This window comes from Lepidochelys olivacea, assembly GCF_965140295.1.
Source record: "Lepidochelys olivacea isolate rLepOli2 genome assembly, chromosome: 2".
NCBI lineage: Eukaryota > Metazoa > Chordata > Testudines > Cheloniidae > Lepidochelys > Lepidochelys olivacea.
This window is the reverse complement of record NC_140412.1, coordinates 165,602,530-165,620,841: the sequence shown is the minus strand read 5'-3', so window position 1 is coordinate 165,620,841 and position 18,312 is coordinate 165,602,530. Positions and strand designations below refer to the sequence as shown.

The following is an 18,312-nucleotide window of genomic DNA, read 5'->3' as shown; positions in this document are numbered from 1 at the left end:
AGATATCTTTACATACCATAATCTTTAATATTTTTTTTACTTAAAAGGACTTGCATATTCACCTTTTCTGATAACAACAATTATTTTTAGTTAGTCTCAAATAACAAAATAAACTGTGAAATTATTAGTTGATACTCAGTAAATGTGAACCTCAGTCTGCAAAGTGCTAAATGCCTTCAGCTCCCATTGTTCTCACTTGTGATGCAAGGAGCAAAAATGATATGAGAAAACAAGAATGAGCAACAGAGGAGAATAAACACCTCTCTCAATCAAGGAGTGATGTAACAGACTCCAAACACTTCTACACACTCTTTTCTATTAAATAAAGTGTGGTCCAGGGAATCATATTTTTCTACTTGAATGGTATACCTTGATCACCTTCAGCACTCATATAGATTGAGATGATTACAACACGTCTTCCATTCTTCTCTTATCTTGGCCTTCCTTCCCCATGTCTGGCCATGCCTTTTCACAATAAAATCTTCCTATCTCTATGGAGGTTAGCTGAGTGGTCATTTCAGTTCCCCTGGGTACCACTCAGTGACAGCTGCAGTCCATTGATTGTCAGTGAGCCTCGCTATATGACCAGCCCATCACATTTTATTATACCTGATTTAAATGACTGTATACCATTCATTTTGACTAAAGCAAAGCAGAATGGTAGATAGTAATTAAAAAATTGATAGAAGTGTCTATACATTGTATTATAAAGCTGTATCTGGGGTGAGATTATTTTTGTTCCAAGTTCTACCTTAAAGTAAATTTTGATGACAAGACTTTGTTAGGCTGGGATTTTGAAAGGAAAGGAAAGGAGTTAAGTTGCTAACTTCCTTAGGGTTCTTTGAAAAACCCAGTTTAATTTATTTTGTATATATGCCTATTCCAGGCTTTGGGCACCCTGGGGGCAATCCTAGTCCTATTAAGGTCAATGACAATACTCCCGTTAACTTCAGTGAGCCAAGAATTCATCTAATTTTCTAAATGTTCTAGTAATTACATGGCTCAGTCCTGACAGGTGGTGAGCACCGTGACCAGATCCCATTAAACACATAAGCACATGTTTAACTTTAAGCACCTGAATAGTCTCACTGAAGTCAATGAGCGTATTCACATGCTTTAAAGTTAAGCACATGCTGGATGTGGGCCAAAGTGCTCAGCACCTTACAGGGTTGAGTCATATAAGAGGATTACTTTTCTGAGGCAAGCGTGGAGAGTAATATTAGTTGCTTTGTTCTGTGGGCTGAGTGCTGAGTAGTTGCCTCCCCTAAAGTCAGCTCCCCTAAAGGTAGTATGTTGGGGTCATAATAGAGCTGAAAATGGAAATGTTCATTTTGAAATACCTTCCCATGCTCAGAAATTCATCTCACCCTTTCTGTGACTACAATACTATTTACCAACACACACCTATATTTAGATCTATCCTATATATGTACATACCACATTTAGTGATCCATCTACCTAACTACCTATAGATATTGCCATGTACGTTCTTAAGCGTATCACTTAATTTTTAGTCATTTAAAAGTGCTTTAACCTCTATGGGTTGCCTCGCATCCAGAGCCAAACATGATAAATTTCATGGGGGAGCCTCTGAGAAATCTTCTTAGCAGAGGGAGCATAGAGCAAATAATTCAGTTCCACATGTCTGGTACAACTGCTAATTAACCAGTGGGAAGAATACACATAGGTCATGCAGTTTTGTTTGTCTGTTCATCCAAATTACTTCTCATTGCTGCTTAGTCTGGTGTATTGCACCGGGGCATTGGAAATGGCAGAGCATGTGAGAGAACGCTCTTAGAAAACAGATGGGGTTTCCTTGCTTCAGAAACCATCCCATTTGTTACCTGACAAATACACAGCATTTTTGCCTGGTTTTGGATGTGAAACAGGGAACTTCCTTTCTCTGATAGAAAAACCCACTCCCTTCACAACGGTTACAATGTAAAATGAATGGGCCAAATTCTCTGTTGGCTTAAATGGATAAAACACTACTGAAGTCAATAGAGTTGCATCTGCTTATGTTAACAGAGAAGTAAGCCCCTGTAAATGTATTTTAATGTTACACAGGGCCATGGGGGTGAGAGTGGAGAGTCCTGGCTTTTACCAGTTCATATTAGGTGGGGAGGCATAACAAGCTGGCTGGGAACTGAAAGAAGAGAAAGAAAGACAAAAGCACACAGCTATTTGGAATTATTTCAGGATTAATTTTTTTCCCCCGGATGGAATCTTTCCTACACGATTCACTCTAAAAGCTTAGCCCTGGTCTGCTCTAAAACACTGCACTCTTAGTAATTAGTCATTCTCTGAAATTTTTCATTGGACTAAATAATTCACAAGGCACAGCAATGCTAACATCAGATACCCTCCTCTGGGTGTGAGTAGTAGCTATAATAAAAATAATTAATCCTGGTTGGTTGTTTAGAAAGTTGGATGTCATTTGAAGAACATATCAGGATCTCTCTCCGCACCATGGACAGGATGTTGGGTGTTTTCCCTTTTTCATTTGACCATTTCATTCACAAACTGTGTATGACACACTTTGTTATTGCAATTTGCTAGAGAGAGAGAGAGAGAGAGTTTATGTGTGAGATACATCTCATTGAAGTTTGACCCCCACCTATCGGTAAATACTACTTGCCTGGAACAAAGCTGTCTAACATAATGAAAAGAGTTAAAATATAAAAGTGAAAGATAATGGCCACAGACTGTATTGTAGATACTACTCATACAGACTCTACATGCTCTGCAACAGTGACCAAAACACAGTTAGGAAACCATTTTGTTGCTGCTGTTTCTTCTGATGCTAATGCTGTTATTACCTTGGCTGCTATTGTTGCTTCCACACACAGTGTCACTGGGGAAACTGCCCAGTGAACTAATGCCTGCAGAAGAGCAGTGCCCATTGACACAACGAAAAACGAAATACACTGCTGAACACTGCAATAGATCTACTGTATTCCCCCTCCTCCAATTCCCCGTGCCACCGAACAAAATGTTAAAATGATAAGATTTGTTGGAGAGAAGCAAAAAAATAAGAACTGAGGAAGAGGCAGTAGGTTGTCACTAAATCATTAAGGGCCTGATTCTCAGCTGATGTAGGCCCATTACCTTAAATGGAGCAATGTTGATTTATACCAGGTCTTAAATATTATAGTACTCTATTTGCCTGAATCTTCATCTGCTGAAATAAGAGCTCACACATTTATTTATTTCTTGAAATATATACAAAAATATATGTGGGTGACCATGCTATGTGCTAGGTGTTTACCACATAAAATACTAGCAAAGGCCTGCCCATGTTCTAACCACCCCTACCCTCACTGCCCTGGGGGAAAAGGTAAAAAATAGATGTAAAGGGAATGGTTGAGAAGCTCAGTGATTTAGAATTTGTGGGATGATGAAATTAAAACATTGAGAGAAACACTCTAGGCCTGATTCTCCCATCACTCGATTTTGACACCAATACGACTTAGTGGATTTTCATGGAGTTACTTCCAATTTACACCAGTGCAAATGAGGGGACAATCAGGCTAACCACATCTAAAAGATGAGGCTGAACATTGGCAGGTGGGTGCAAAAGGTGATATGTAGCACAGAGATTTCTCTGTAATGAGCAACAATTCTTCAGTGTCTGTGACACACACAAGCTTATTTTTGCAGACGTTCTTTTTATAGAAGTGCTTCTGGAACACTTGTGAGATAGTATTAGGGCCAATCCTAGTTAGGATATATATATATATATATATATATATTTAATAATTATTTTTTTTGAGGAATGGATGAGTGGTATGTAGGAGAATGGGACTGGTGCAATTAAGTTTTGAAATGTGACTCACATTTTTGTGGATAATTTGAAAGTCTATTAACCAGCCAGAAGCTGTATTGTTATTTTGGGTTTGGGTTTAAGGAATAAGAAGGTGTGACAGCCATGCTTAGTTAAGATAAAGTTTGAGAAGCTGATCAGCCATACAGCTGTCAACAATTAAAAATGTCAGTTCAAACAAATTCTAGGGCATTGGTAAGCGAGCAGCATTAAAGCAATGGTTTATTCCTTTGTGTATCATGCATTTTAAAAAATGTCAAAGATATTTTAAGACCACTGTTCCCAGTGGGGAAGTAAAGAAGAACACTGTTCAGTGCACAAGGAATCAAATATGAGTATTCCCAGAACATGCTGCCAATGTTTTCCAAATATTAGGAGTAAGTACCAATTTACTGTTTGGGTTTTAGCTGGACTACCAGAGCCTGCAACCTGCTGTGCCTATTCTTACCAACACTGGATCTTGCGCTCCCCCTGAATCCAGTGTGAGTAACCAGCAGTGACATTTCAGAGGCCTGTATAGAAAGGCCCCTTATATCTCAACCCTTTCCCTGAAAAGTATTTACTCATGCAAGTAGACTGTTGAAGTCAATGGGAATAGTCATATGAGTAAAGAATATTCAGTGTGAGGAAAACATTACAGAATCAGGCCCTAAATTAGGGAAGGGAACTCAGATATGGGTCATAAAAGGCTGAAGTACGAGCATCCCTACTCATGACTGAGAACTACTGATACATACAACCTCATACTCTGAAGGGTTAGTCTGAAGTGGGTCAAGAAAGTTGTAAGATCCAGACAAGAAGAGAAGGATAAAATAAAGAGTGACAACACCCTAAATATATAGCTTGGAATGTCCATGTTGAAGCACAGTGGTGACTAGTAGATTATACAAGAATTGAATAGATCCTTTGCTCAAAATTTGGAAAGAGCTCAACCCATTACCTTGTGCCGGGGTTAGGGTTAGGGTTAGGGGTTGATTCACACCCCACCTTGCGGCAAACTAAATGTTTATGTAGACAAGCTGTTAGCCTCACAATATTTCCCAAGACAGCTTAAGTCTATAAGTACCTGGGAGAGAAAAATATTCTTGTTGTTAGAGTACAGGACATTTGGTCTCTAATACTGACTTGACCGCTAATCCTTGCTCTTCCACAAACTCAGGCAAATCACTGGTAATCTCTCTGTGTCTCATTGTACCAATTTGTACAGTGGGTACACTACTACTTACCTTTCTCACAGGATTGCTAGGGGTCTTTCATGTTTTTATATTTGCTTTGAGATTCTTAAATGGAAGGCGCTATAGAAATGCAAAGTAGCAGTATTCTCATGGGAAAAAAGCTGTCCTTGCAAGATTTCTGGCCTCATTTCCAGACCAAAACAAAGTTTAGATAAGCTTCTCATAAGTATTTAAACAGAGTGCTGAACCTAGTGAGTTCATATCATTAGCAGCAACGCACATGAATGCCACATATCATGGGGTAAATGAATTTCCATTAAACAGTTTCATGTCAAGATCTCCTGGTCATGCTTATGGGAAAAATCTTGCCTAGTCATATATGTGTATATAGTAATATAGTGTAAAACAATTTACACTTTAAAATGAAACAGGCCAAACAGTGATTTTTGGGTTCAATGCTGAATGGATACAGTGAATTATAAAATAATATATGTTAGACACGGAACAGCCAATTAGATTGTCCAGCCCATCTTCCTGCAAATACTTGATTGCACCCAGCATCTTTTCTGGGGTTTTGTCCAGTCTAGTCTGACAAGTCCCAAGTGATGAAGCTTCTACCACTTACAAGATTACTCCACATTCAGAGCCTGTGGGATGACACAGTCAAACTGATCTGCAAGAAAGATTGTTTGAACAACAGTATTTTGTAGGGACTGGAAACAGGGACTGGAAGAGGGCAGGGAGAAGTGTGTGACTGGAAGCCCAGTTAGGAGGATACTGCAATAGTCAAGAAGGGAAATAATGAATGATGAACAAGAGCTTTGCTTGAAGGGGTAGAAAGAAAAGGATGCATCTTTAGGATGTTGTGGAGGAGGAAGCAGCATGATTGATTGTGGCCTCCATGCATGGGCTAAGGGCAAGGGAGAACCCAAAAATAATGCCAAGGCTGCAATCCTTCCAAGCCTTTGGTCAATTATGTTGGTCTTCTCTGATTTCCTTGTGATGTCCACAGAACTGAAAGTAATATTCAATGTGCGGTCATAGCAGTGCCACACTGAGGTCTACTAACTTTATGTCTTGCATCTATAACCAACCCTAACATTGCACTAGCCTTATTTGCAGCCATAGCAGATTATAAATGGATGCCTTATTTTCTAGCCACAATCAGTCCTAGCTCCTTTTCATCATTACCCCTTACATAGGTTTCTCCTTGCCAGTTTTGGACCATTCTGCTCCTCCTTCCATTTCAGCAAAGTGAGTCTCATTTTATTCTTTTATGTGCATGTTTGTATTTTCTCTCTGTCTTTGTCCTTACAAGTGTTTTCAAATCCTCCTAATTTTGGGCTAGATTGTAATTCTAGACACAGCTCTGAGCAAGATGTGGCACCAACCCAGGAAGGCATCGTGACTCAGAAACATAATGCAGGCACAGTTCCCTCCCCAGCTTTCCCCTTTGCTTTGAAGGTTGGTGTATAGTAATTTGTTATTGTCCTCCACCAGCAGCAAACACCACCACCAGTTTGCACTGTTTTGCTGTACTAGCCAGCAAGTTGTGGAGCCAGAGCCAGAGTTCTACCCATTCACCTGCCCCACTATTCAGAAGAAGGAAAGATAAAGTGAGCAGAGAGCACCTGATTACACCTACAGGTTTGGACTAAGTCTAGGTAGCTTGCACAGAGGTTTAAGAGGAGTTCTTATGGAGTAGTCCCTGTCATGTTCCTACCCTTAACATTTTCTGATAATTTAACTAATGCTCTGGTTATTCCTTTTTCCAAAACACCAAAAGTCAGAAAGTGACAGACCCTTACATAGGTGTGCAGAGGAGGGGCACACTGATGTATTAGCCGGAGTATTGTAAGCAAAACACGAGAAGTAATTATTCTGCTCTACTCTGCGCTGATTAGGCTTCAACTGGAGTATTGTGTCCAGTTCTGGGCACCACATTTCAGGAAAGATGTGGACAAACTGGAGAGAGTCCAGAGAAGAGGAACAAAAATGTTTAAAGGTCTAGAAAACATGACCTGTGAGGGAAGATTGAAAAAAATGGGTTTGTTTGGGACATAATAGCAGTTTTCAAGTACATAAAAGGTTGTTACAAGGAGGAAGGAGAAAAATTGTTCTTCTTAACCTCTGAGGATAGGACAAGAAGCAATGGGCTTAAATTGCAGCAAGGGAGGTTTAGGTTGGACATTAGCAAAAACTTCCTAACTGTCAGGGTGTTTAAGCACTGGAATAAATTGCCTAGGGAAGTTGTGGAATCTCCATCATTGGGGATTTTTAAGAGCAGATTGGACAAACACCTGTCAGGGATGGTCTAGATAATACTTAGTCCTGCCATGAGTGCAGGGGACTGGACTAGATGATCTCCTGAGGTCCCTTCCAGTTCTGTGATTCTATGATAGGTGTGCAGAGAAGGGGCACACTCAAGGATTCTCCTCCATTCCATGGCTCATCTTATGCAATGGCACGTCACAGTTCCAGTCCCGAAGTTCAGGAATAGATGATACAGTCTGTGTAGCTCCCCGAGTCACTAGGTTCCTTAAGAAGGGACAGCTCACCTATAGGCTGAGGTAGCCCTGCACCGCCACCAGCTCAGACCAGAATCTTACAGTCTGGTGGCAAGGATCTGGAATCTTTAACTCCTCACAGACATACATTAATAATGGGCACTGAAGGCTAAGGGTAGAAAGAATTCCTTCCCCAAAATACAATTCATTCTCAGATTAGTTTAAGGTGAATTTCTTCAAAGTATAGTATGTGTGCACATTTTAGTTGCATAAGAGAGAGAAGGAGTTGAACAGGTCAGGAATTTTTTTTGATAAAGAATGCTTTTTTTTTTTTAATTGGAAAATGCCTTGTTGTTGAAACCAAAGCTGTTTACAAACCAGGGTCAGTTTGATGAGTTCTCCTTACTCATAAAAACTATTGGAAGAAAGTTTTGAAATTGTCACAATATCAAAACATTTCATTGTAAAAAATATAGAAACATGTTTTTTCAAGTCCAAGTGACCTTTTGGCTTGAAATTTCAGTACATATAGATTATTAAAAAAAAAAACGAACAAAGGTTGAAATCAAAATGAAAGACACTGACATTTTCAAAATAAAATGATTGTTTGACCTGGACCAATTTTTTTTCCAGATTTTGGTTCATGAAAAATTTTATGATTTTTCACTTTTAGGCCTGATTCAGGATGGGAATATTTTTTATATATATCTGGTAAGAAAAAAACATAGGAAGGTTGAGATTTCCACAGTTGAACAAGGACAGAGATGGGTAGAATGAGGGCAGAGAAGGAATTTATTCATTTCAGGACTGTGTGAAATAATACACAATCAAAGCTGAAATTAAATGTACCTTCCTGGTTTGACCAGTCTTTACAAACACAATACTCAGGCAACCTTTCAATACATCTGGTTTAAGATTCATAAATAGTTTGAATGAACTTAGGGCAAGTATTAAATTATCCTGGATTGATTTTACATGGAAATTATGCAGAATTTTGACTGGATTTGGCTTTTAGACTTATTTGAAACTCAAATCACACAGAAAAACTGATAGGAGTGAAGGAGGGTCCAAGTCTGAAAACCGTGAACTAAAGAAAATGCCGGCATAAATTTTTGCAAAACAAAACAGCCACATTTTCACACAGTTCTATTTATGATTTAGATGATCAGAAGAATACAAGGCATTCAGTGTAGTTAAAAAAAAAACATTATAAATGTATATACAAATGTGGTGTTGAAAGCCAGGTGATCTGTACTGAGACCACATGATGACCTGAAAAGTTTATGCTTAACTGTACTGGTCCTGATCTCTGAGCACCAAACCTGCACTTTACTCATTAATCTGAGACTTCTCCTGACATTCCAAATCCTGAAGGCCACATTCTTAACCAGCCTGCATTCAGTGGGACTGTCTCAGGAGTAGGATACTATTCATTGTGAGTAAAGTTCTAAGAGGATCTGGCCATTAGAATTTAGTAGATCTGCAAGGTAGGAAGAGCTGGGAGTATGAGAGGCACTCAGTAACTAAGCATTCTGCAGAGGTTAGCTGTTCCTAAGGGTGTACCTAACTAAATTTGTTGAAGTTCCATGCTCCTAGAATCAGACTGCCTTACACCTCAGCTAGGTAAGCATTTTAGGGACTTTGAGCAAATACATCTGCAACTAGAAGGAGCTAAAACAGTTAAAAAAATTATGTAACTGGTATTTTCAACCTTAAGGGAAAACAAAAACAAATGATAAGAAACAGATTTTTTTTAAATCTGACTTTGTCTGTAAAATTGTATATGATCAATAACCAAATGGAAGCTGGAGACTCTACTCTTATTATCAGGTCTGTCAGCCTAGCATGAGTCACATGACCAATTGACCAATTGTATTCTGCAGTTATACTTTTGAAATCATCCCTTCTGCTGAAAAGTAACATTTAAAATGTTGACATTCTAACAATAATGCTAATTATAGAATAAAGTTAATATTCACTAGTATACAGTATATGTACACATTTAGGTTTTTGTACGTATCATGCTTGATATGTACACAACATGGATAGATGTGTCCATGTTAGCTTTAAAGATGGGTTTATTATTTTCAACACTAAGGCCAAAATTTGTTAATTTTTATTTTTCATAAGTGTGTAGAACACTATTCAACACCCCACCATCATATTGGCATTTAAGTAAAATCACATATTTGTATCAAAGGGATTCTCAAAGATTTTCATAGTGTGCACCACATTTTAAGAGTTTCCCATAGAACCCTCTCCTCCCATTCACACTCATGTCTGTGGCAAATAGAATATTTAGCTACATGGAAAAGTAACGTTAGGAAAATATTTAATGTATGTTTCACTTCTTTCAATGCACTTTAGCAGCTGGAACAAAAGGAAGACCCAGCACCATGTGACCAGCCAGCTGTCCTCTCACTATGAGCAAGTGCTCTGCACCAGTGGTTCAAAGACCACAGTTTGAGAATCGCTAGTATACATATTAAGTAGCATTTCTTTAGTAATGTAGCAATAGTGCACACACACGTCCATTCTTTCTTCAGACCACTATCTTGGATCTTGACAATCATGCTCAAGCTTTACACAGCACTCGTGTTGTGCAATAAAATCTCTTTTAGCTGTTAGTTTGTTAATTATAGAAAAAAAACTTTTAGAAATAGTAGGCATATGAGTGATAAACTTTGAAAATCCACAGCCAGATAAATAGTTTGTAACTAGCATTGCTGTGCTCACAGTTCCAGTGGTGCTACTCATGCTCTGGCCAGACATGTACACTAGAAGTCCATCTGAACCAAAATCCTGGATCTGAACATCCTGAACTTCGGGAACGTCTGGATCTGGATCCAGATATGAAGTTTGCATCTGGCTTTAGTCTATATGAAGTGTTGAACCAAAAGGCCAGATTTCCGCTCCCCTCCCCACCCGACCTTTTGAGAAATGTAGATCTGGGTTTGAAAGGTGCACCGCAGTCTATTTCTGTTACATAGTGCTTTATCATATCATTAAAAGAAGAAATTGAGAGGAATAAAAGATAGCTTCCATCAGTGACTTCAAAAGAAACAGGATGGAAACTTAAACAGTTGCTTTTTGTTTTATTGCTTTAATGTGGTCTGTACTTTGTATATGCTTCCCACTACCTGCAAATAGGGAAGAGAGATGTTTGAGCCACTATGAGACTGAAGAAACGTATTCAGTGCTTCAGTGAAAAATCTGAATACATTTAGATTCCTACAGTATTTCAAAGGTATCCTTGAAAAGATAAAAGTTCATTTAATCTTCACCATCATTCATACTCACTCATATTCATTGTAGCTTAGAAATCAATTTTATTTGATAGGACATATTACTAGGAATGTGGTTTTCATGATTGGATGAGCATTTTGAAAAGAAATAAAAGTACTTAGAAAAAGTAAGACTCCAATATTGCATTGGGATGCTACAGGGTCAACCCCTGAGAGTGCTTATTCTGATGCAGGTCCATGATGACCATGTTACATAACTAAGTAACCTCAGATATTCCTAACAGCCTCTTTTTATTAAGAAATTTGAAATATTTTAATGGGATTGTTCCCAATAAGCTCACTTAAGCTTTAACGTGCACATGCTGTATAAAACCTGATCTAAAAATCTTTGAAAAAACAAACAAAACCACCCCAGCACAAACAGAAGAGCCTGCAATTTGTGTGCTGGAAATTATATAATCTGGAGCATACATTTATGCAATGGTTGAGAGAAAAGGATGCCATCTTGATTATTCAGTGCATCATCATTTCTGTGTTCTACAAAATGGTAGCTGAAAAGAAAAGATTGGTTGCAAATATTGCAGTTTTGCCTTTTCCAAAATTGAAACACTTAGGTCAGTTTCATTTTGTAAGGTAGTAGTTTCCTTCAACATCACGCTACGGTTTTCAAACTGTCAAGTTATGTTGTCATTAAATAATTGTTCAAAATAGGCCCCTTTAAAAAATATCCACATGGGATTTGTGAACATTTGTGCATAAACTGTGCTGTAGATCTCATGCAGAGAAGGTGTGATTCAAATGACTTTTTAAAGAATTTGATCGATCAATTCAAATAGATTTCTATGGATAAGACAAAGATCACAAAATGATAGTAAAAATACTTGCAAATATAAAAATAATATGAGCTAGTCTAACTGTAGATAAAAGTCCTCATTTAACTAAGGAACAGAGGGAAATCTCCTGAAAATATGATGAACCATAAGCTTGATTTAAAATAAGGTAAAGCATATAAAGAAAGGGTACATTCCATGATAAAAAGAGATGATGTATATAAGATACTACAAGCAACAAATAAAACTGAGTTGCAGTGGCGTTTGGGTCCAGTTTGTGAACAGTTGTGGGTGTGAGCAATTATCCATAGCGAGTACATCCGTTGCAGTCCTGTGAGCAAATTTACTTATGTGCAGAATCAAGTCCTTAATATCAGATAATATTATATTCTACTGTACATTAGACTTTCAAATGAGAATAAATAAATTAGGCTACCAGCTCTTAAGCAAAGTAAGCAGTCATGGGTTAAGAGGGAAGGTTCTCTCATGGATTAGTAACTGGTTAAAAGATAGGACAAAAAGGGTAAGAATAAATGGTCAGCTTTCAGAATGGAGAGAGATAAATACTGGTGTCCCCCAGGGGTCTGTCCTGGGCCCTGTCCTATTCAACATATTCATAAATGATGTGGAAAAAGGGGTAAAACAGTGAGGTGGCAACGTTTGCAGATGATACAAAACTACTCAAGTTAGTGAAGTCCCAGGCAGACTGCAAAGAGTTACAAAAGGACTCTCAAAATGAGGTGACTGGGCAATAAAACGGCAGATGAAATTCAATGTTGATAAATGCAAAATAATGCACATTGGAAAACATAATCCCAACTATACATATAAAATGATGGGGTCTAAATTAGCTGCTACCACTCAAGAAAGAGATCTTGGAGTCATTGTGGATAGTTGTCTGAAGACATCCACTCAATGTGCAGCGTCAGTCCAAAAAAGCTAACAGAATGTTGGGAATCATTAAGAAAGGGATAAGTAATCAGACAGAAAATATCATACTGACTCTATATAAATTCATGGTACACCGACATCTTGAATATTGCAAGCAAAATAAGTATTTTTTTTCACACAACACACAATCTACCTGTGGAACGCCTTGCCAGAGGATGTTGTGAAGGCCAAAACTATAACAGGGTTCAAAAAAGTGCTAGATACATTCATGGAGGATAGGTCCATCAATGGTTATTAGCCAGGATGGGCAGGAATGGTGTCCCTAGCCTCTGTTTGCCAGAAGTTGGGAATGGGCGACAGGGGATGGATCACTTGATGATTACCTGTTCTGTTCATTCCCTCTGGGGCACTTGGCATTGGCCACTGTTGAAAGACAGGATACTGGGCTAGATGGACCTTTGGTCTGACCCAGTATGGCCGTTCTTATGTTCTCAACTCCTTCTGACTTTCAATGGGAGTTGGGCACACAGGTTCCTTAGCTCCCTTTGAAAATCCAATTTTGGAGTGCAGTGGGTGTCATTACAAAGTCCTCATTTGTTCTACCCCTACAGGGGTATTTTCAATACCTCAGTTAGTTCAGATAGCCTCATGTGTTTACAGTGGGTAAAAATCCTTGTAATGGCAACTTCTGCCTATAAAAGTCACAGTTCGGCCAGTTACTCATATTAATTCCATGTACAATGAGCCACACTTTTTTTTTGCAAAAGGAGGCAGTATATTGAGATCTGAAATTTAATTTGATCTCCATTCTAACAGGGAAAGGAAAGCAAATATTCTTAGCTTTTACCTAAAACTATATTCTCTAGGCAAAAGAGGACAGATATTTAACTGGACAGACATCTGTAAACTGAAGGGGAAAAAAACCCACTTGTCCTAGCATCTTTGATATCACTAACTTCCTTTGTCTTCTAATAATGCATATTATAGCTTTATGAAGTCATACGTGCACTTTTTTTGTGAAAAGAAAATTTAGGGTCACACCTGATGTTGAAGTTCGATATGTAGATAGGTTATAAAGGATTAGTAGCTGTTTTCCTCAATGTTAAATCAGTTATTAGGGTTCAAAACCACAACAGGTTGTTTATAAGCATTGACAGCGCTATCTACAGGTGACCTGACCACCATCTATAAACACATGCTGATCGTATTTGTAACATCTAATCAATCATTTATTAACCCTTTATAAAACAGAACTTTAATGAAGAGTATGGCCAGATTCAGTTTACAACTTTCCCCTAAAGTAATGCAAGTCCTTTATGTATTTATGATGTACAGCAGTGGTCTCACACTTTAACACCTAGCATGTCACACATCTAGAACTCCAAAATACTTGCTATGCCACCTTTTCAATTTTAATTAGCATAGTTCTAAGGGATCTTACATTAAATCTAGTGCCACAGTTTAAGCATCATTCTCTTAGCTTTCTGAAGAGAAAAAAAAACATCAAAAGATCTCATTACTCAAAAATAAATATACTCCAAACAGTTGAGCATACATTTCTTCCCTTACACTGCACTGCCATTCTCCCAGGTTCCTTAGCATTGCTTTTATTTTGCAAGCAAATATTTTGCTGTCAACAATAGACTGTTTTGTTAGTAAGAAAATACTCTCATTACAGAGCAACTTCAGAAATTATTTTGTAAGGAATGTTTTGAGGTGGAAGGTGTTTAGATTTGTTTCTCTATGTATATTATAATTAGATTACATTGTTTAAAAAGACATACAAAAAAAAAAAAGAACCTCCCTGGGACTGAAATACTTTGTATGTGTTGTTATTTGCAGTGCATGCCAAGACATTCATGGGCACCAGAGCCAAGCTGGCGAGCTAATTAAATATATAAAATGTATGTGTTTAAACAGCCTTATAAGGAGCATTGGAAATCTGCAAGATGAGCGAATATCTTATAACTTCTTCCGCAGGTGCGAGGATAGCTACAAGCCATGGACTTTCTGTCCTGCTTCTTGTTTGTGGCTTTGTGAAGGGTGCTTTGCTTTAATCTAAAAGTGCTGACTTTTTCCAATATCACTTTCTCTTCTTAAAGCAAAGAGCAAATCGCCTGTAAAATCCACGGAGCGGACAGCAAAGTTGACCCTAACCTCCAACCACCACTCTGCACCCAATGTACTCTAATTCTCTACACATGGAGCACCTTCAGGAAGTACAAAAAACAAAACAAACAAATATATATATTGTTTAAACATATAAATATATATATGAAGAGGATACCACATTTTCTTGGTCTATATTATTTTCTTTGCTGTATCACTGATCATTTATTTGAAGAGAACTGGTGTGATGTAACGGGACATTTTGTAACAGCAAGCCCTAGTTTCCTTTTCTTTCAGCAAGTAGAAGCATCATATCCTTGACTGCTCAGGGGTTGGCTTGCAAGTCATTAGTATTATACAAATTCACTCTGGATGATATTTGGTTTCCTTCTTTGAAAGAACTGTTGCAGCCATGAGGCAAACAGTGGCCAAAAATAAATAAATAAAACCAACAAAAAATCCCAAGAAAACAAAATGACTCAGCATCACCGCTGATGTCAAAAACCACCTCAGAAACTTTGATGAAAAGCTTATTTTTTGTGGGGGTGGGGAATGCAAAAAAACCCACCAACATTGCAAACCAACTAACAGGACTAGAGGACATTGTTTTTGAAGACAAGCAAGAAGCACTATTGAAGGTTTTTTATTTCACTTTTTTGAATTTTTTCCTCTTTTTTTTCCCCAACCCCTTCCTTTTCCTCTCTTTTCTCTTGGTTTGTTTCTTGTCCAGTGGTGGCAGTTGCTGACTTAGGCCAACCCCTACTGACTGTGTGGTGGTTATATAAATACATTTTTTTGTGTGTGTGTTCTATATTTCGATGTGTTTTCTCTAATTTTGCAACTCCTGTATATGCAAAACTAACTTCAATTCTGTAAATTGCTTACAGTATGTGTGATATAACTTCACAGTAGACATACCATTGTCCTCATGCAAGACAGTTTTTGATATTATCTATATGTCGTGCCACCAACAGACATTTTTGTTTCCTTTTTTGATGAAGCATTATTTTTTAATTTGTAATTCAGTACTGTGTGGATTTTGTAATACATGCATTCACTTCCACTGGTTTGACCCCTTGCAGATGGCAATGCAGCCCTCTGTTTACTCTGTAAAATGCACATTAAAATTTGTTATGGTCTCTGAACAATGAATTATTTTACTTGTGTGTTTGCTATGTTGTAGTCTGGTGGCTGAAAGCCCTTTTAATTTATTATGTTTATTGAGGATGAAACGATTTTATCATCAGAGAATGTAAAATGTCTCTAGCCAAATACTGCGTGCAAGCAAAGTCAAGAGAAAAAAAAACAAAAACAGAATGTGCTCCTGGAAGATTTTCTTTTAATGATGAGTTTTAGTCAAGTGAAATTTCTACAGTGATTCACTCAAGAACTCTTCCTGCTATGGCTAAAGAGGTACCTTTTTTCTCCCTTTCCATAGGTGGCTAGCCATTGTTCTTTCATACTCTTCATTACATTTCTTTATGCCTATGAAGTGAAAATTAAAATGTTTCTGTTGGCTGGAAGTAATATACATAACATGAATTACATTAATTAATGAAGGAAGGGAAAACTACAAATATTTGTTTGTTAAATCAGCTAGGTAGCGTTTAATGTCCTTTCCTCTTTTCACCCAAGTTGAATAATCCAGATCCTTCCTGCTGTTTCATATTCTAACACAGACAAACATGTTACAATACTTTACATGGTGCAGTGTACTGTTTACTAGAGGACTCTGTAACTATGTCTGGTCAGCCTTAAAAGACTGACCTCTCAACATATTTTTTCCCTTATAGAGAAGAAAAACGAGCTTACCTACATTTAACATCCTACGAGGATAAGGACTTTATATTAAATTTTAAAAGACCCACAAAGTCCCTATCCTTTTGCCCTACTGTCAATAACAAAACTCCCACTAATTTCAATGGGAGTAAGATCAGACCATATATCTCCAGGATAAAAGAGCTATGCACTAATGCTTTGTGTCTTAACATATTCATAAATGATCTGGAAAAAGGGGTAAACAGTGAGGTGGCAAAATTTGCAGACAATGCAAAACTACTCAAGATAGTAAATCCCAGGCAGTCTGCGAAGAGCTACAAAAGGATCTCTCAAAACTGGGTGACTGGGCAACAAAATGACAGATGAAATTCAATGTTGATAAATGCAAAGCAATGCTCATTGGAAAGCATAATCCCAACTATACATATAAAATGGTGAGGTCTAAACTAGCTGTTACCACTCAAGAAAGATATCTTGGAGTCATTGTGGATAGTTCTCTGAAATCATCCACTCAATGTGCAGCGGCAATCCAAAAAAGCGAACAGAATGTTGGGAATCATTAAGAAAGGGATAGATAATCAGACAGAAAATATCATACTGCCTCTATATAAATCCATGGTACGCCCACATTTTGAATACTGTGTGCAGATGTGGTCACCCCATCTCAAAAAAAGATATATTGGACTTGGAAAAGGTTCAGAAAAGGTCAACAAAAATTATTAGGGGTATGCAGCGTCTGCCGTATGAGGAGAGATTTATAAGACTGGGACTTTTCAGCTTGGAAAAGAGATGACTAAGGGGGGATATGATAGAGGTCTATAAAATCTTGACTGGTGTGGAGAAAGTAAATAAGGAAGTGTTATTTACTCCTTCTCATAACATAAGAACTAGGGGCCACCATATGAAATTAACAGGCAGCAGGTTTAAAACAAACAAAAGGAAGTATTTTTTCACACAACACACAGTCAACCTGTGGAATGCTGTGAAGGCCAAGACTATAACAGGGTTCAAAAAAGAACTTGATAAATTCATGGAGGATAGGTCCATCAATAGCTATTAGCCAGGATGGGGAGGAATGGTGTTCCTAGCCTCTGTTTGCCAGAATCTGGGAATGGGATACAGGGGATGGATCACTTGATGATTACCTGTTCTGTTCATTCCCTCTGGGGCACTTGGCATTGGCCACTGTTGAAAGACAGAACACTGGGCTAGATGGACCTTTGGTCTGACCCAGTTTGGCTGGTCTTATGTTCTTATGTCTGGATAATATAAAAATGCAATCCTTTTTGGGCTGTTCACAAAGGCATTTCTAATTACTTCATTTGGAAGATTCACAATAGTAAATCAAGCACAATTTCGAGCATAATTTTTGCTTGAAAAAAAAATATTCAGTGCATTCCTTATGTATCCTAACATTAGGCTCTTTGACTGCCAGTGCACACTGAGAAAATATATTTATTGAGTTAGCAACATGATTGTCCAGTCTTTTTTCAGAGCAGTTATAGTTAATTTAGAACCCAAAATATACAATTAATAGTTCAATTAATTCCTTCTAACATACATTACTTTTCCTTTGTCAACAGTGAATTTCACCTGTTATTGTACTAGCTAGCTGTATTAGGCCCTTCTGAACTTCCTTCCAGTCTTCTCTAGTCTTGACTAGTGCTGGCTAGAGAACAAGAAACTGAGGGGTTTTGCTTTGTTTTGTTTCAAAAGAGGTTTAGAAATTTGTTTTTTTGTTCTGCATTGAAATGATACTGAAACCCTTCAAAGATCGAGAGAGAAGGAGAGCCAAGTGTCATGGGCACTCATTTAGGCTGTGACAGACTTCAGTTCAAGTTCTCACTTTGCCTGTTCTGCTGGGCTATTGGCTCCTCTAGGATCAGCTGTTATTTGCTTTTCATCAGAAATTCCATCTGGAACCTAAAAAGTGTCACCAAACCAATGCGCTTC

The 18,312-nt window shown here is 37.9% G+C and overlaps 1 protein-coding gene across 4 annotated transcripts in view; it reads left to right on the top strand.

Moving 5' to 3' along the window:
* VSTM2A (V-set and transmembrane domain containing 2A) overlaps positions 1-15,732 on the top strand; it is a 33,699-nt gene extending 17,967 nt beyond the window's left edge. For 2 of the 4 annotated variants that reach the window (XM_084618326.1, XM_084618327.1), the window contains one exon: positions 14,574-15,732. In XM_084618326.1, the coding sequence (XP_084474452.1) occupies positions 14,574-14,662 (89 nt within the window). In that variant the 3' untranslated portion in view covers positions 14,663-15,732. The other 2 variants (XM_084618328.1, XM_084618329.1) reach the window with 2 other exon arrangements.
* Positions 15,733-18,312: the final 2,580 nt, after the last annotated feature.